At 39.9% G+C, this 19,599-nt stretch overlaps 1 protein-coding gene and 1 long non-coding RNA gene across 4 annotated transcripts in view; one reads left to right on the top strand and one right to left on the bottom strand.

Annotated features, from left to right (window-relative positions):
- Positions 1-17,982, bottom strand: part of si:dkey-178k16.1 (band 4.1-like protein 1) — a 36,891-nt gene extending 18,909 nt beyond the window's left edge. For both annotated transcript variants that reach the window (XM_063887503.1, XM_063887512.1), the window contains exons 1-3: positions 17,743-17,982; positions 5,420-5,508; positions 4,951-5,100 (exon numbers count right to left, since the gene is read on the bottom strand). In XM_063887503.1, the coding sequence (XP_063743573.1) occupies positions 4,951-5,100; positions 5,420-5,491 (222 nt within the window). In that variant the 5' untranslated portion in view covers positions 5,492-5,508; positions 17,743-17,982. The remainder of the gene's footprint in view (positions 1-4,950; positions 5,101-5,419; positions 5,509-17,742) is intronic.
- The window catches only part of LOC134867176 (uncharacterized), a 48,225-nt gene that overhangs the window by 12,142 nt on the left and 16,484 nt on the right, over positions 1-19,599 (top strand). The gene's annotated exons all lie outside the window — the stretch shown is intronic.

The raw sequence follows: 19,599 nt of genomic DNA, 5'->3' as shown, positions 1-19,599 counted from the left end.
TAAAATCCTCTGTGAAGAAAGAATAATGGAAAAAATGTTTATTCTATTATATTCAATATATAACTATTTGGTTGATTTTAATTATCTTATAACTGTATACTATTTTACTTACTAGACCATTTCTTATTACACATATTTTATGACACAAAGGAGTGAAAAAGTGACAGAAAAATCCACCCCAAGTGTGGTCTGGGAGAAGCTTTCAGCCTGTCCTCTCCCCTGTGGTGCAGGAGGAGCCACACTGCCTCCTTATGCCTGTATAAGGAAGGAAATGCATTTCGCATCAGTGGCGATTCAGGAGACCACACCTATTTTCTCTTTAGCCCTTCGGGGGAGGAAACAAGCCCACTGTGGGATGCATACACTGCCTCGGCAAAATGCTTTCTCCACACACGCATGCACACCACAGACACACACACACAGGAACACACGCCAGATTCGTCTCCTAGGGAAACCTGGCTCCTATGGCGACAAAGCAACCAAGCAGCTGTTACCATGGAAACAGAAGTAATAGGTCCCTTCTGTGTGTGCGTGTACCCTCTCACTTTCCCCCTCTCTCTGGTTATTACAAGGCCACGACGGAGCTTTGTTCAGCTCTTGTAGGAAAAGCCAGCAGTACAATAGGCATATCTTTTAAATATTTAAGAGCGACTAATAAGTTATCTGTTTTCTGTCTCTCAATCAAATTATTGATAACTTGTATCCTGCTGCAATGAAGCTGACTTGGGCGAAGCAGTGGGAGAATAATGCTGATTAACAGGCATAGGCTGCAGTCAGTATTTTTGTTTTGTTTTGGGAGTGGCGCATACGTTCGATTTTCTTACAAAATGAAATTGTAACACACATCTCAGGTGATCCCCCAAGCATGGCAACCAATTCAGGAGCTGCTGATGAGATTTCGTTGTCGCTCCAATTGGCTCCAATCACATTTCTGTTACTGGTTCTGTGGGCTGATTGTGTTAGAAGTCATTTGGTGTAATCCTAGAAATCTATTTTGATGATCGCCTCGCCCATGCAAACAAGATGAGGAGAGACATGTGTGTTAATGATTTAATGGCTACCCAAATAGAAAGTAAATCTATCGAACTTAGTCTATTTAAGTAATGCAAGGTAAGAGATAGCGCTTCGAAATTAGAAATTAACTACAGAAAAAAACTGTACAGATTATAGAGTTTTCCTAGTTTTCTTAGTTTGCCATTTAGTAGCATGGTTTTGTTCTCTGATACGGTACTCAAATTTGACAGTGAGGTGAAATGTACAATCCAAACAAATAGCAGTTTAAGGACTATAGCCGTTCAATTGCACAACATTGGGCAATTTGCAACATCATAGCAGCAGAGGTCAAGGTATCCGGACCAAGCCATCTCCCAGCTGACCTACGAATCAATTACTTTGAATTATGTCTTTAAAATTCCACATCCTCTAACTTTGTAATTCCAACTTTCTTTGATACATTTTTACGCCTCCAAGTCGAGATGAACCTGATGAATTGACCAAAGTTATTTTTTGTGTTGTTTTCAGAAATCTCCCTCCAGAACCACAAAAGACTCATTTTAACAGCTAAAGGCTTTGTAGAAATCCTACAAATGAGCAAATGGAGTTTCATGTGTAAAGTAGGTGGAAAGCCCCTTTCATGTATCTAATTTGTATTGATTTGTCCGTCATTATACACCTTTTAAAGCACATTTTAGTTGATGGAAAATAACATAAGTGTTGTCGATCACAATGCCTACACTAAGCAGCTTGCTGGAAAACATGTGAATGCAATAAACATTTGAGGTCGGAAGACGCAAATAACTACTGGTTCCAGATTAATTGTATTAAAAGCTCTAATGAGAAAATCACAAGGTTGTCTCATGACCACTTGGAAAATATATTAACTTTGTTCCAAAAATAATAAAAACAGTTAACTTGTTTATTTGTGAGGTAAAAAAAAAAGGCTCTTTTTTTAGCGCAGCGTAAACAAGCTGGCTTTTTAGTATATGGAGCAGTGTATAAGAAAAGCTGGCCTTCAAACAGACAGGTTGTGCTTCTGTGCAAGTGTTAATTCTGAAATTCCCTTGAGCAAGAGGTTGAACTCATCTGAACCTTTAGTGGCTCGTGCAGCAGAGAAACCTCTTACATCTGTGCTTATGGAAATGGGAAGGAATATACTATAGATGAGCTGATGTTTTCATTCTTTAAGGAGCCCGAGGATGTTCCCAGAGTCATGAATCTTGTATCAAGCTTTTACTCGTTAACCACATGATCACATGAACCTCGATTTATGGCGCTGGTGGTTTTCTCTCAGGAGGTACTTTGAATGTAAGAATGTGGAGCACTCTGGATTGTGGTTTAATGCTTTTATCATGTGCCTACTATACGGCATTCGATAGCAAGTAGGTGCCAAAAATCAGAAAATGAGAAATGGGACTGTAAGCAGTACTGGCACATTTCATATTCTATATATTGGGACATACTTAATCATTTTCTGACATATTAAATACAGTAGGACATTATTGGAACACACCATTGGTTTGTGTCAGAGGTATTACAAGTTTGTTGCCATTCTTTCTATGTGAAACAAAAGTTACTACATGATAGGCTTAGGATTTATTCACAAAACAGTTATTTTGTATTATTTCTATTGCTTTCTTAATAAGGTATTTCTTAAAAAGTGTATCAGGTCAGCATCAGAGGCTAAATTGAGTTTCACTGCAATTGTATGGTTTGCAGACCCAACACAGCCCTGGCTTTCCAATGGTGGAAAACAAGTGGAAACTCCCGCAGTCATGTGGGAGAATCAAAAATGAATGTTCCATGAAAATACATTAGCATTTCATGGGTTGGATCAAAAGAAAATATTGTGTTCAGCCAAGGTCCAAGTAGTTAAAATGTGGGTAACTCATGGTGTAAAAAAGCCAGTTTCATTCAAGATGTTTTGGAGGGAAATGTATGTGGGTTTGTAAGCGTGAAGGCTGGGGAGTACTGTACACAGGTGGTGTAGTTCTTTTCTTAATATTATGGCTGTAGGTTAAGGACTGGACTAATGCACTGAGCTTAATCAATATCGGTAATGTCGTGAGCCAAACATCAATACGAGGCTCAGGCTGCTTCTTTGTGTTTTCGTCATCACGGCACAACTGTCATTACAGCAGCGCTTCCACTGCATTCATCATTGTGTGCCTGCTGCCTTTTTTCCAACACATACTTGCATATATCCTACAGTACACAAACGACCCCTCCTGGCATCTCCATCTTTCTTTCCACCTCCTCCCCCATTTTCTTCATCTTCCCTCCTCCGCTTTCCTCTTCCCATTCTATTTTCTCTCTGGTCAAACATAAGAGCACTCATTTGTCAACTGTATGGATTTTCCATCAAAGCCCAATACCTCTAGTGTCACTGCCCAGGTGACATGAAGAAATGTGTGTGCATGTGTGTGTACATGCAAGACAGAGGGAGGTATGGGGGGAGGGGTTTGAGTTGAAGGAGAATGCATGTGTGATGCCCCGGTCAGGACTCATGACATATTCCTCCACTCCTAAGTAAAATATGGGAGGTCATGTGAGATGCAGTACGCCGTAAAAGGAATAAAGTGACATGAATGAGTTTGAGCCAACATGATCATTCCCGTCACGCATCACACTCGGTCATTGGCAGCCGCAAATGGGGTTTCAGAGCTGGCTTTAATGTGATCTGTAAGTCCTGGCCAGGGTCTCTCTGCTGTATATGGCCCCTTTGACACCACTTGCTTTTTTCCCTCCAGATGAATTTTCTGCCGTGTTTAAGCATTGTGAGCGTGTGGACGATTGCGAAGTACAAATAAACCCAGAGCTATGCCCGTGTGTTTACAAACACAAAAGGGTTACAGAGTCACGATTCATGGAAGCCGGAGATTGCTCATCTGAGTCTTCCATCCCCCACAATGCAGAGCTTGTGTTACCTCGCTCCACCCGCCCTCTCGGTGAGAAGAGCAACAGAGCTGCTGCGGCTTTCCTGACTCAGTAACGCAAATTACCGAGGGAGATTAGAGCCCACTGAGGTGTACTGTGTTGAGTAAGGGGCTCTGTTCAAAAGAGGAATATGTACAGCTTCTATGAATGCTGTATTCCTGCTCATCAAGTCTTTGTGTTTTTTAGCGGCCAGGGAAATAGCTTTTTCTTATAGCACTGCAAAACACAATGTTCAAATCATTATTTCTAATTATGTTTCTGCCTGTTTGCAGAATTGAATCCTGATGGTTTTTTTCCAGGCTCACAGACCATTAAGGAAGATTTTGTACCCTATATCTTATATTTCATTCCAAGAACATATTTTATGAGCATATCTGTGGTTGTCAGAGTTTAAGTAGATAGCCAGACAGGACCGTGAAATGGTGTATTTTCCTGGATCAGTGAAAGATTTCAAGTTTCAATCCATATTTTTATCCACTCAATGAAAACATTAGGAGCTATATTATGACATTGAGATGTAGGGGGACACCAGGCAATCCTCTAACAGGGAACAACAGATGTAGAAAATGTGATGGAAATAGTATTTTAGTTTGTTTAATGTATTTATTCGAGGAACAATGGTCTCCTCATCGCTTCCCTAATTTGAAGTTTTCATGTCTCACTATTTTCATCTCTCTCGAAAAGCAGAAGTTTGAGTGATGCAGGCTTCATCAATCTCTTTATATATTCACTAAGTCTGTTCAATTATTAAGTCTGTATTCTCTTTTATTAATCCTTCCAGTTTAGCCAAGTGCAAAGCCTGATTTGCAGTACTGTTTGCTTTTCCAATTTGCTGCATTTTGTTTTGTTTACTACAATTGAAAATGTGCATAACGTGTGAAATAAAATGAATTTACAGAGAACCAAAATGTTAATTCTAACCCAACAATGCACAAGAATAGGCTACACATAATAATAGTCATTACATTGATTATTCAGCCCTTTTTCCATCCTTGATGCGAATAGGTAGAAGCTTACCTCAACCCCGGTTTCATAGACTGAGCCGTCCAGTAGACTGACTTTAATCGGGACGGTCTTGGGCCGCTTGTTGCTCTTCTGGGGGGATCTGGAGGCTTTGCTGGGGGTCTTCTCCGAGTTATCATCCATATCCCCCTGGTCCTCGGCACCCTTGGGGAGAGAAATCCCTTCTTTTAAGTGTAAGCTTCATTCCCAGTGCTTTGTGTTTCATTTTAACATTTAAATTCTGAGTCTCAGGGGGCATTATGTACTTGTCTTTTTAAAGTGATTTAAATCCAAATCTTTGATCAGATAACGCAATCATCAAAATGCACGATGTAGTGTGATCTGCTGCTCTAAGATGTTCTGTTGCTGGCACATGCAGAGGAAGCTAGCTGCCTTGCATATCAAACATGGCGGCGGCCCCTGAGTGATTGAGGGGCCTGAGTGAAATGATGTACAGCTGCTGTGAGTTCCACAGCGCTCTCACCTGATTGGTTCTCATGCCGTCACCCTCCATTGCACTTTTCAATCCCCCAGCCAAAGCCGTCTCTGTTGTCATACCAATGGATTGCAGTCCTGAAACCACACATAAATGAAGCAGTCAACATCAACTATATTCCTGTGTTTGGGCTTTACTGCGACTGTAATTAATTACAGTTTCCTGATGGTCTCATGAGATGTGAGCAAAACATTTCACATAAGTGCACAGCATAAAACATCTTCACTTAAACTGACATTTTCGTGTAATGAATGCCCGCAGAACAGATACCTGTCCTTACATCAGATGCAATACGTCTTGGCACCTGACAACTACTTTATGGCGTATGTAATTAGCCTTCACAGCCATGCAAATTTAGTGTCTTCTTCACATGCATGGTCATTGCAGTGTTCATGGGAGATGGTGAGAGAGAGAAAGAGGGGAGCTCAGTCAGTGCTGGCTCACAGCCTCCCACAGGAGCACTCTGCATGAAGAGTGTTGGCTTCAGGACGCTCTCCTCTCACACTAGCAAAAGGAGATAGCATAAATTACATCAGCCAGAGGGCCCTGCAGCTCGGCACAAGACGGCAGACACACTGAAAATGAGATGGGGGGGGGGGGGGAGAGAGAGGGCAGGAATGTGACAACAATGATCTGAGGATGAGACGGGAGGAAGGAGAGTAGCGCAGAATAAAAGGCAGAGGTTATGAGCAAAGAGACATCAAGGAAAGGAGAGAGCGAGACATACAATAATGCTGATTCAATACTAGGAGAGCTGGGAACAGATGAGCCTTGTCATTTGAAGGTGACCACTGCTGTACTAGAGCTGGACTCCTGCAGAGTGCTCATTTTTTTCTAGGTGACATACAGTACAATAGGTGATATTCAGATTAGGTGGTTCAGCTACGAAAATGAATTATCTCAGATAAAGCCCAGAGTCAACGTGCAGCTTTAGTTTGAGAAGCCAGCACAGGGTGACCGGTTAACACTCTCTATGTCAGCTGAAAATGTCAAGATAACGTAGAAAATTATCTCATGAATACAAGCCATTTTTGGAGAAAGACTGAAATATGATGACATAGTAATGGTGCAGAGTTTTAGGTTTGTGCTTCCTTTTCCTTTTATTTGCCCAAGGTTGTTACAAGTATATTGTTTGGCTTAGAATATCACCTAGAAAAGTGCAAGAAAAGCCATATCTGCTCTCTAACGCAACAATTTCATCTTGAATTACTCCAGAAAATGTAATATTGTTTAAAACCGACTTCTGTACCCATACATTGTAAAATGGCTTTAAAGCCATAACCAGAATGTTCTTTTCACTTTCACACACAAATTGCAACTCATACCACACTAATCAAATTGTTGATTTAAAACGTACAAGAAAATATCAACCTTATGAAATACGTACCTTATCAAAAACACTTTAAATATATTTGAAGTTCAAACCTCAAGCCTAATTTACACAGCATAAAATAAGGCAAGAGGTTAATGAGAGTAAGGGGATTAGTGAGGAGGGAACTGAGAAGCTCCAATAGAAAGTACACAGCTTCCAGGGAAAACTATCATTAGGGAGTAGCCAAACAGCAGTTTAATTTGGAATAATATCAGCCAGTGAAGTGTTTGTAAACCAGGAAAAGATGTGGTAGCAGAAAAAGAGTCCCTAATTAACTATTTTATCCCTCCACCAGCTGTCTGGGTACATCTCTGTGTTTACAGTTTGGGAGGCTGGAGCACAGCACGTCTCGGCTTTCATGATAGGTCAGCCTCAACTCTGCATAATGAAGCCGGATCAAAGAGCAGAGCAGGCTGGCACAGGGACGGCTGCAGATGTCCCACCAACACCATGCAGTGTTCCTCCACAACTTTGAAGGTCGCAGGTTGTTTGATTATCTAATTAATGAATAATAACAAAAAGATTCTCATTATCACTGTAATGTGCACCAATATGCATCTTGAAGCCATATTTATAACTTTTCATGTGTAAAATTGTCTCATACCTTACAAATCATGTTTATGCAAGGAGACCATGTCAAAGTCAGACAAGGGGTGCAGCCAATTTACATGAATGTACAATATATAAAGAGGCAGAATTTTTACCCTAACCCCAGAATTTTTACACCTTATGGAGCTTTGATTGATGTGTGAACCTGTTCACTCAGTAATTTCATCAACAATGACAGTAAGTTGGTCAGCTGGTTTACTCCTTTAGTCCAGTTTGAGAGTTTATGGTCCTCAGATGATTAATACTGACTTTAGTGGTCACCTGACTTTACCCTTGGTGCGATCGTAAGGTTTGCGATTGTGGTTTTGAGTGAAAGGACTTGGAAACGAATGGATTGGATTGTAACAATGTTAGTGATCCTTTAACTTTTCATCTAGCTTCAAACACGTAACATTTTAATTGGGTCCACTTTTTTTTTTTTTATCAAACCCCCAATCAAGCTAATGAAAATCCAGTTAGCTGAACTTTGTATGTAGTACTAAAGAGAAAAATATAGTGCGAGTACACTAAACTAAGATGGTGAAAAAATTTGAATTGAAGCAGAATTGTAGCGTTATCATTACGAGCATGTCCGCATACTTAAGTTAGCATCTTAAAGCACAACCCAATATCCTCCTAGAGCTGCTAGCATAGCTGTAGACTTATAGTGTTGTTTATTCATCAAGTGGCAGTACAACGTCCTTTAACATTACATTGTTTTATATGAAAAACAGATTTTATACAGTCTGTTTTATAGTGAGGAATAAATATGATTACAATTTCAAGTGCATTCACATTGTTTTTTATCCATCTCTAGTCATCTGCTAAATAAAATGTATTCTGAACACTTGATCACCTGATCCAATCAGATACATCTACTGTAATACCCCCACCCGTGTGAATGTCAGCCCCGTATTAAAAAGCTGTCAAAACAATATATTAGTGAATCACAAGCAGACTTGAGAAGAATCCCAATAAATCAGTATCAGAGACTTAAGTAGGCTCATTTCACATATATCATGAACGTGAAGCTAATCAATTCTTTCATTTGGGTCACTTTGTGATTTAATCACTCTGGCTCCACATCAGTCTCGGTCTTTGCACACCTAATCATCTGTGCGAAGAATTTGACGGTGACAGAGAAGCATGAGCTGCTGTGGCTGCTTACACTCAATGTTCCCATAGCAGTCACTGTCTTCAAACAGACTCCTTTTAACGGTCTTTCTCTACAAAAAGCATCTGGAGCCCTTTGGTTCTTGAACTTCAAAGAGAAATCAGCAAGGAAAGACTTTGTGAAGTATGACAGAATGCCCTGAAAACAATGTGCTGGCTTGTAGGCCCACCAAAAATAGTAACTTTACATAACTTGGCTTATTTATACTTAAACAAGACAGAAATATGTTTTTACTTCAGGAATGTATTGACCAAACAACAGAATATTGTGCTGGATTTGCCAGAGTGCTTATATGATGATGGTTATCTAAATCAGACACAACTATGATACTGTACTACAGGTTTTAACATTTGCTTGAGTCATAGAGGGCCAACATAATGCCAGACATTTCCTTTTTACTTCCGCTCATGTCTATTAATCTCAAACTGCGTGGGCACTGTGGTGTGTTTGTCTCTGGTGGGTTTTAAATGTGTTTTGGTCCTGATAAAAATGGAACTAACTAAAGGTCGCAGCAGTCCCAAACTGCAAATGATGGTAATTGCTCAAGACAGCAGGAGACATAAATCAATGTGATATTGATAGAAAACAGGGAAGTGTTGCAGCCCATTCTCATTGTTTATCCACACTGTTGAATGAACACTGCTGACCATGTTAAAGGTCCTGAAAAGGTCTTCTTATTTGTGTCTGTTCTGTTGTAAATATCAAGAAATAGGTGAGGAACTGATGGAAAGAGGTTATATCAAATATTTGCATGCACCAATCAGAATTGAGAAACATTAACAATGTGGTGACAGCTATTTGTTTAGGTTGCCAGGCAGATGCCACAGTCAAATCAGATCGTCCCACACAGTCCAAGTGAATGTGTAGACTAAAGAATTAAACACTGAGCAGGAAGCCATTACATTTGAAAGCTCTGTAGAGCTGAAGTGAGCTGCAGAGTTTAAGGATCATTTGCAATAGTTGTGTCACTTTGAGTGATCACTTTTCTTGACACACAGTCATTTTAGCCATGATAGCGAACATTTTGACATACAACATGATATATAATGCAATACGTCATTGAGAGGAATCATCATTTTGGAAGTTTCATACATGTTTAAGCTTTGCAGGTCTTCAGTAAATTGTTTTTCTTTTTAGAAAATGTAACCATGCATGTTTTGTTTCTGGAAAATGTCCTTTTTCAGTTCAATATTTTGCTATTGCTTTTAAAAAGCCTAATGAACATGTTGGTGTGTGCTAAGCACCCGCTGAGTATGCCGTTAATGTATGAGTTCTGCCCCAAAAGCTCTGTCCTTGTCACTGTTGTCTGTTTGTGCAAGGCTCCAAGCAAGTCAAGACTTTTTAAACATCAAATCCCCCCATGCCGTTGCACTCCTTCAAAATCATGTGAATAACTGTATTTTCTGTACAAAAAGAAAAGCCCTGCAGGTCTAAAATATTTTTCTGTACAAAAACAAATAAATCCTGTTTGAAAACTACATTTAACATTTTGGGGAGATTATTCACATTATCTTTCAAGTCTCAACATGGGTAACTTACTCTATGAAGGAAACACAAGGTCCAACTGATTCTTAAAACCTCCAAATTCCTTTTAAAATAGAGATCGTTTTTGCTGCTGGAGGTGCATTTGAGTCACCAACATTTAGCACATGTACCTGCATAGAGCCTTCAATTTATAAAGTATGCAAGGAAGCCATTCGTCATCCACGCCTCCTGAGTCTCACAACATAGTGAGCAAACTGATAGTCCAAATCTGTGCTAAATATGAGACTGGAAACAATTTTACTGCAACAAAATACAAGTGCTACATTTTTTATTTTATCACACTTTTTTCCAAAAATGTACTTTCTTTGTCTGTGAAAATAAAGTGATAGCTCAAATGGCTATGACGTACGGTATCTCTGGCTGGCAAGAAGACCAGATCGTATCTTCAAAACAAAGGCTTTGTTTTACATATTGAAGTGGGATATAACTCTGTTGGCATCAATACCCTAAGCTGTGGTTTGCTGATCAGCTAGTGAGAATCTGTGAAGATAAGATGCGTAGCCTTGTTCCTTGATCTTTATCAAACACACACACAGACTTCCCGAGCCTGCTCATACAGGCCTTTCCTCGTCAGTCTATCTGTGGAGCTGACCTCTGCGTCCAAATACACAGTAATCATTATTATAAGCCTGGATCAACTGCTCCGACTGAAATCTGAAAAATGTACAACGTCAACTGCTCTCCTACTAAAGGAGGCACAATGCAGACAATGTGATGCTCCAAAACACTCATCATCCGTTGTGCAGCAGCTCAGACAAATTGCCAGATAGTAACGGACATGATGGCTGATCATCTAGGGCAGAATGATGCCCATGATGCACCATTCACCGGGGGCCTGCCTGAGCCCATTTGTCTTCATGCTGTCTCTCAAACAAAGAGCCTGTTAATTTAGCGAACCCAAAAATTGATGCGTCGTCAGGCAGGCGTCAGTTGCCCACAGGCCCGTCCTCCATCAGCAGGTGGGCAGGAGAAATCTGTCAAATACAGCCTTACAAAATTAATATCAGAGCAGAGCATGGGAAACACGGCTTGTGGATTCCTCTCACTCCTTTAACACAGTATGCTCTCAGGAAATGCATGTGCTAACCGCATACCTCTTGATTATATGGGAGAGAGAAAAAGAAGCGTGGTGTACCTTTTTGTGAAAGCATTGTTTGATTAGTCACACTGTGATCAGCACCTCCTCTTATGTTATCAAAGCTTTGCAGGAATAGTGTTAGAAACTATTTCACAAAAAGGAGTATATCAGTTAAGTCAAGACTATTTTGTTATTCAAAGTAAAATGTGCAACAGTATATCATAGGAACTCAAAATACTAACTTGCCCGACATTTAGGTAGAAAACCTGTGTTATTTCTTAATAATAACCCATTGAAGTTTATTTTAAAAATCTCTTAAAATTTTGTGCCAGGCTCTCATCATCACGATGGAGCTAACTCCCCCTCAGTGTGGAAGGAGCTGATTGCTCTAATTTCAAGCTTTAAGATCAAGATGCAGAATTGAACTCCGTGGATGAGGCCCTTTGTGCCTTTCTTTTCTTGACAGCTACTGTGCTGTTGTTGTTTGAAAAACATAATCTTTCAAGCGTTTCTCACAAAAATCCCCCAAGAGTTACGGCCCCCGTACAGCTTTTATTATAATGGTAAAATATTAAAATAAGCAAGATAAATATAACAAAGAAAAATAACCAAGGTCCCTTAAAGGACCATTTCATTTAAATGTAAGACATACATAAACCATAGACCATTTAAAAGCCTCACTGGCAGATATCCAAAAATAACTCCAATTATCAGTCAAAAACAACCTGACTGGTACGTAAATCAAATGGAAACCATTGTTTTTGTATTAAGGGTTACCAGGCCATCAAATAAAGGCACTGATTTTGTTCAGCTTGTTGTTTTAAGTCCATTAAAAGCCCAGTGGGCTAAAGTGACCATCTGGTTTCTATAAATTTGCATCATATTATTTACACTTATACACTGCCTCACTTTAGGATTAGGATTTTGGTTATGTTTTTTCCATCAGTATTTGCTAATCCAAGCTTAATCTAGTCAGGGAAGTGTTACAAACACAACGTAGTGATAGCAGTTATCTGCTTCGGAGAGGAGCACACATAGTGAGTTCGCTGTGATCTACAGGCAGTGTTCATCCTTTGCCAAAAGGTCTATTAAGACTACATCATTCAGAAAAATGAACCGAGCATGGCCCAAACAGTACTCCTGTTAATTACACTGTTCATTCATTTGGAGACTTGAAGGGGGTATTACTTTTGCCCAGAAAAAAAAAGACCTCCAATCAAACCATCTGTCTGTCTTCAGGGTGTGTAAAGAGATCATTCTCATTGAAGATAAGAATTGATCTCGGTCTCTTAATTTTGTGCCACGTGTATGTGGTTTTTTCCAGGAAGTTAGTTGGACCAGTTGGCCCCCTTCACGGATTTATAGCAATTTCCACGATGCCTTTTGACAGGCACAAACAGAGAAACTGATTGTAATGGCTGAGAATCCCTGTCAAGGCTTTTTCTGAACCATAGTTGACATAGTTGGTCTTTTACTTTGGTCCAGTCTGAATTATCTATTGGAAAACTGAAAAACATTCATGTTCTGATGTCCTGCTGATTTTGCTGACCCCCTTTGTCCAAAACAGTCATTTGGTTTATGAACTACTCCCTGCTGAACTAACTATATGTATCAACCTCAGCTAGACTATGTTAAGTACTACTGTTTAGCATGTATGCTTGACATTAGCAGAAAACATTACTGTGTCTATATACAGCCACACATCCTGTAGTGTAGCAGCTAGCATGGCTGTAGACTCAGTCTTATTGATAGTATATTGTATGTGGTTCTCTTACTGCTAAGACTCTAGTGGAAACTTTACATCTACAATTTAATGAGTGTATCAAGAGCGTAATGGTTACTACGGCTACTAGCTGAGGCAGTTATCGTTTTTTTGCAGTTGATGTCCAAAGCAGCTGCTGTAGTCGACCTACTATATACATAACATGATCAATTACCGTATTTCCACATAGAAGCCACCCACCCTATTAGCCAATCACTGAACATTTTCCCAATGAGCCTTGCCCTTTTATCATGCAGCTCCCTCCATATCTAAGCTTTATAATCAGTGCTTCCCCCCTAATGGAATATACAGCCAGTCCATCAATCCTACAGTGCAAAGGCTGGATCTGGGAGACCAGGTACAGGACTGTGGGGGTTGGGAGAGTGGGAGTGGCACGATGTCCTTGTTCAGGGGAAACCACATACACACATTCGCTAAAACCATTGGCACTCAGCAGTCTTGGAAGCAGTTTGCCTAGCAGGACTGTAAAGTCGGCTGCAAATCATGTCCCACCACAACAGAGATAAATGATACGACTTGCAAACCAATGAGGCTGCAAGTTCATCCTCCCCATGAGAAAGCAAACCCAGAGGAAGTTGTGCTGCCTGCATCGACAAAGTACAAGCACTCTCTCATGGGAAGGTTCTGCACTACAGCAAGGGATATTACAGGAGTTACATTGGTGTATACACTTAAACATCTAAAGTACTTAGTTCCACTTTTTGAGCTAATATGAAACGACAGATTGTGTGATTGCAAACGTATCTTAGATTGGAGTCAAAGAAGGTGGCAAATGTGCATATCAACATGATTAGAGCAGGTGGTAGGGGCATTGTAGAGTTAATCCTTACTGATTAAAACAAATCAGGCAGGGAAATCTCTAAAAATTAGCTGTCAGAATGCATTGTTTGATTTATGTGAGGAAAATCTTAAAAATGAATCAGTTTACCTGACTGGAAGTTCCGTGCTTCTCCATTATGCACCACAAAGTCATCTTAATGCTATTTACTAAAGGGAACGTCAGGATATGTAACTATGCAGGGGACCATTACATTAAGTGTCAAAAGAAATTTGAACATCTAGAACATGATTGTAATGCTCTGGTTGCTAATCTGTTAAAATGTGTTTTCTATCAAAAGAGGGGTTATTTTAAGAACCATCACTCTGCTGACACTTGTGTGGGTGAAACTGATGTGAGACATGTTGACATACTGTTAAAACACTAACTGACAAACACAGTCCAGTCTGACAAATATGCTGCAGCAGTTAACATATACAATTAGACAGAGCAAGGCAGACAGACAGTAGCCTACATACTGTATAACAGTCTATAGTGTGGGAACAGTGTTTACATTTAGTGCAAAATGCCAAATTACAGCCTTTTAACCAAACCATACAGTCAAAATCAGTAAATCCTTGGCAACCACAGAATCGGAAGTTAATATTTCTTGCAGTGCCATTTCATGATTACAGAACATATATTGCTGTTATTGTGTCCACCACATGCGTATTTAGGCAGCCAGCAAGCATAGAAATGCAAAAATCTATACATTTGATCGAATAAGGTGCTTTTTTTTTTAATCCATGTAATAAGAAATGCATTTTATTCTGACCCGCTATGAACACATAGCCTTAAAAAATATATTTCATTCAACCACAATTCAGGCTCACTGAAATTGTGTGCAACTCTCCAATTCTTGCAATAAAGGCATCTTCTGCATTTTCATAGTGTACTTCTCCACCTCCCTCTGTGCAATTTTACCGAGCTTTACTTGCAGAGTCAAGTAGACAAAACAATAGACGTCTTCTCTCTTCATCACAATGACAGGAAAATGACAGGCACCCCACTGTGCCTGCAGCTCAGTTTAGTTTTTTTTCCCTATTTGACCAAAGAGGAGACTGTCACCACTAACGATGGTTAACACAGAGACATCAGGCGTGCCTGTTTAAAATTCAGTTACCATGGGAACCCTTGCCTAACATCAGATATCAAAACAAGATCAAGATTAAGACAAAGAAACACACAGAAACAGCCGGTAGGAAATATTGTGTTGGTTCACATATACACATTGGTAAAATAAAAATGAGGTTACAATCGGACCGTGGCACTGGACTGAAGAATGTGACTTTCATGTAGAGGTGGGTGCACTGAAGTGACATGGGGTCTGTGGGTGGAGGAGGATGACCAAGAATTTCTAGCAGCTTCTAGTCTGTTCTGAAATAGTTTGCCATGAAAACAAAGGGCTGGTGAAAAGATGCAGATGTTATGTGTGTCACTGTGGAGGGACAATGTAACATAAGATAAGTATTTTAGCATGTTAGCCGTAAAGTTGCTAGCATTACGGCTAACATGCTTCAGATTTTTAACAAGCAATCTTTAGTATGTTCAAAACGTCAGATCAGATTACTTTTATTTGATTAATTTAGTCATTTAAACTGAACAGGTCACAACAACTGACTTTTCAAGTGGACTTCAGTGGTCTTGAAGAAATCCCTATACTTTTAAATTTAAACAGACTCCTTTTATGATTTTATGTTATCTTATTTAGTTAAGAGTAGCTTTGATATGATGCGAGAACAAGCATACAATGGGATGTCTTTGACTTAGGCATTCCATCCCACAAAACATCATGTTGATGCAAAAAATGACCAACGATTGCACTCTGTTCTCTTGAATATTCCTTTGAAAGCTTCTCTCACTTCTAAGTGACGTGCGTTTATCTTGTGGAGCATTCCAAGTTGGCTGTGAACAGAAAGCTGGCCCTGCTTCAATGAGCTATTACAAATCGATCAGAGGATGACTTGTAATAGGACTCTTGGGAGAGATGTATAGAAGTGAGCTTCCTTAAACAAACAAGCATGCAGAATTTAAGCACACAGAGATACACGCACAAAAATGCATCCTGAGGCCATATAACATATGACCTAACCTTTGCCCTATTGATATGCATTGGTGACTGATTGCACAGAGGTCACACTACCGGAAAGTAATGTAGTCGCTGCATGTGAAAGCCACATGTGCATCCACCTAATAACCTTGTCCTTTCATGTTTTACCGGAACAGTTTGCTTGAATGTTCTTTACATCATACCTGTCATAGATAAGCGCAAATAGCCCTGTGGGAAATATAGCTTGTAACTCCATTATTCCTTGAACCACCTTGAAAACAGCCTTGAAAATGTGTACCATATATTTCCCTGTAGCAGTTTAATTCAACACACCAAGAGGCTTTGCCCTTTTGGTGTGAATGAGCAAAGGGGCATAACAGAGGAGCATCACTCTGCCTTATAGTTGAACCATTGTTATGCACAGAGGGAGGCTGGAAGTGGAGCAGGTGAAAGAAAGGAAAAATTAGACTGGAGGATGCATTAAGGGACAGAGGTACAGATTGACAGATGGATGGATTTTTTAAAATCTAATTTGCCTCCTCCCTGGCTCTGCCTACACCAATTCAGATTCTTGGATATCTGTAGCCTGTGGCATGGCGAGCCAGATACACAAGGACTGAGTAGGATGAGGGTTACAAAAGGCTGTGTTATTGATAATGGAACTTTTATAAACAGACTTTTTTGGAGTTGTTGAAATTTAAACTTGCTGAGTTGTTCATTTTTGTATTTTAACTACATATGTCTTATATTTAAGTTTATTGTTGGTTAGTTATTTTTCTTTGTTCTTTGCCAAACTTTTACTACAGAAACTCAGTCATCTGGTTGCATCACTTAAATGTAGGAGTATGCTTTATAGTTTTGTGTTTTTATGCAAATTGCTGTATCTTCTGACAAGATCTAATATGAAATTAATTTGTGTTTTATATTTTGTATACAATTTAAATTCAAAGTTTCATGTTAGGGATTATATTGTTTAACATTTAGGACAGAAGATTAGGTGGCATTATTTATACAATTATTTAGAAAAAAAAGGATCTACATCCTATAATCATTTGTGGTTTTCGAAATGTATCCAGCTTTGAGTATTTATAGTGAAGAGAATTCAATCCCTTAGCGAACATTTTTAAATGCTATAGTTGTAAAACCATGCAAACACCTTTACCTATTTCCAATGAACACGTTTTTTTTAATAACAGACCAAGGACAGCATCTAATAAAATGAAACAAGGCCAGTTTGTCCCTTTCTCTGTATCTATTCATATACATGTGAAGTATCCTTTTTAAACCAATATTCTAATTCTAGTTTTCAAGCATTAACAGTTTAATAGCCTACTTTCTCACATTGCAATTCCCACATTCAGGAGACCTTCCTATTGCTGGGGCTCCCACGCCTGCCCCTTCTGCCACACCCGCGACAGCACACACCGGCTTCAATTAGCTCATTATCTTGAACATCAGCTGTTGTTAGCCGATAGATCCACAAAGAGAAATCACAATCATTACACACACCGGCATTTCCAAGAATAGCTCAGAACAATCGTATGTGGGTCGGATGTGTACAGAAACGGCTGATGTGATTCAGTAAGACGATAGGAAAGGTGTACCTGCCCACAGGGCCTTGATATGCATGGAAGAAAGGATGCCCTGATTCCATGCAGCTTATTAAACCATCCTGCCATCCGGATTAAAGATCTGTGGCAACACCCTGCCTATCCGTCCGTGACACTTGAAGCACAAAGCGGAATCTTTGCAGAGCATGCAGAGCTCGGTGTTGAGCCAAAGCGTGTCACCAGTACGATGATGCCCCTGGTTCCTTCCCTACAATGTCATTTCCTAACAACCGGCAAATGCAGCATGCACCTGTTCCGCTGTCACCGTATGAGACAAACAAATACAAGGCATACCTGTTCTGTCAGGTCCGGGCTTTCAAGATTCAGTCCAGATTCTGATCATGGAGATCGCAGGGAACTGGAAGACGGACGCCGCCACCGCCCCGGAACGCCTTCCCTCTGCCGCGGGAGGAGTAGCCCTGCAGCCTGGGACAGCAGACAGCACAAGCCGGCAGGGATGCTTACAGTCGGGAGGGCTAGGGGGAGAGTAGAGGGGCGTTTTCACCGGGAACTCCTCACGTCGTGCGTGATATATGGACCTCTCCGCTAGTGACACGCAGCACCCCTTTAGCACTGGCTTTGCTGATACCCGGGTCATTTTTTCCCGGCGCAGACCAAAGCAAAATGAGGGGTATTTGAAAGAAAATGTGCTCTAATGCACATTTAATCGTGTTACCGACCCTCAGCTGTAAGAGGAACACTTAAACGCGTAATTAGGCATATTGTTATTTATTTTAAACACACTTTGGATGGATTAAATTTGTCTGTTGAATGAGTTTTTTTATTTAGGGAGGAGGATTGTTGATTGTCTATTGTGCTGCTAATTACAAATTCAGATTCAAGTAGCCTACCCCACCTCTTTAAAATGCAAAGGTGGAGACACCTGCTGAGCTATTGGCAAAGGTATATCACTGCAGCCTGTCTGTGCCAGAGCCCCCTTAAATGGCATTTATACACCTGTCAGTCACTAGATGTCCAAATGCAAAGTACATTTGTCCCTATTAATTTCAAATCAATGCACTTGGCTTTGCAAGCAGCTGATAGACAGTGTAATTGATTGGTGTTGACATGAGGTTGGATTGAAGCCCAAAGAGCAAGAAGATGTACAATTAAACTCTCGTCTTGCTTTGACATAATTGAAAGAAATACATTTGGAGAGGGATTTACATTATAATAAGTGAGATCACTTATGGTATTTAATGATAAATGTCCACTCTATTCCACTGTGCTACAAAAAGAGCTCATTAGTATGTTTTTTGAAGGTAAAATATGTTTTACATTCCGAAGTAAATATCTTTAAGTAAAAATGGTCATATACTCTCCCATGCATAGCGAAAGGCATGTTGAATGAATGAAGGCTAACTGGGTGATGTATTGCACTGGTGACTCATAGTAACCTTCTGTGCCGAACGCCCTCTTTGGCTTTTATGCACAAGTGTTCTGTTCAAATGCAAATATGCATACAGGAAATCAATTCCCGTCATGCTTCAGTGGTTCTCCTTTAGCTGCCTTTATGCGAAAATTAGCAGTGGAATGACTTTGTTTTTTTAACGTAAACTAAAGCTATATGTCTTTATCCCTGTAGTGACTGAGGTTGAATAATGAATACATGACCAGACACCCTGATTTAAGTCACTTACATTAATATAACATACACTTGCAAACATAAGAAGTCAAAGTCACTCCAAGTAGTCGTGAGGAGATTTCTCCACATGGTGGTAGTAATAAACCATCAGCACATCCATGAGGGCAGTACAATGCACTGCACAGCCTGCACATGCTACACACTATCATCAAGCACGTATCCGTTTTCAGGAATCATCTCATTTGCGTTGCACTTCTACTTTTACGATGTAATTACACATATCTGCTGGCAGTTTCATCACATTTACATTTCTTGACTTCCACACATGGGTTAGGTTGCTCCAAGGTATTTTATACATGTATTACAGTTTTGCCATTATTACTAATGCATACTGAGACTAAGCAGTGCCATAAATCTTTTTACTGCCTGACAAAGTACCTTACATTGTTATGCTGTCATGGTTATATTTCCTTGAGGTGGCCAAAATATTTATCTGAAAAGTTGATGTGTGAGATCAATCACTTTTACACATGATTTATATGTATTTCTCTTTTAAAGGGCAATCG

The sequence above is a fragment of the Eleginops maclovinus genome, chromosome 1 (genome assembly GCF_036324505.1).
Source record: "Eleginops maclovinus isolate JMC-PN-2008 ecotype Puerto Natales chromosome 1, JC_Emac_rtc_rv5, whole genome shotgun sequence".
NCBI classification, from domain to species: Eukaryota; Metazoa; Chordata; class Actinopteri; order Perciformes; family Eleginopidae; genus Eleginops; species Eleginops maclovinus.
Note: the sequence above shows the minus strand (reverse complement) of the source record. Positions and strands in the feature narration are given on the sequence as shown.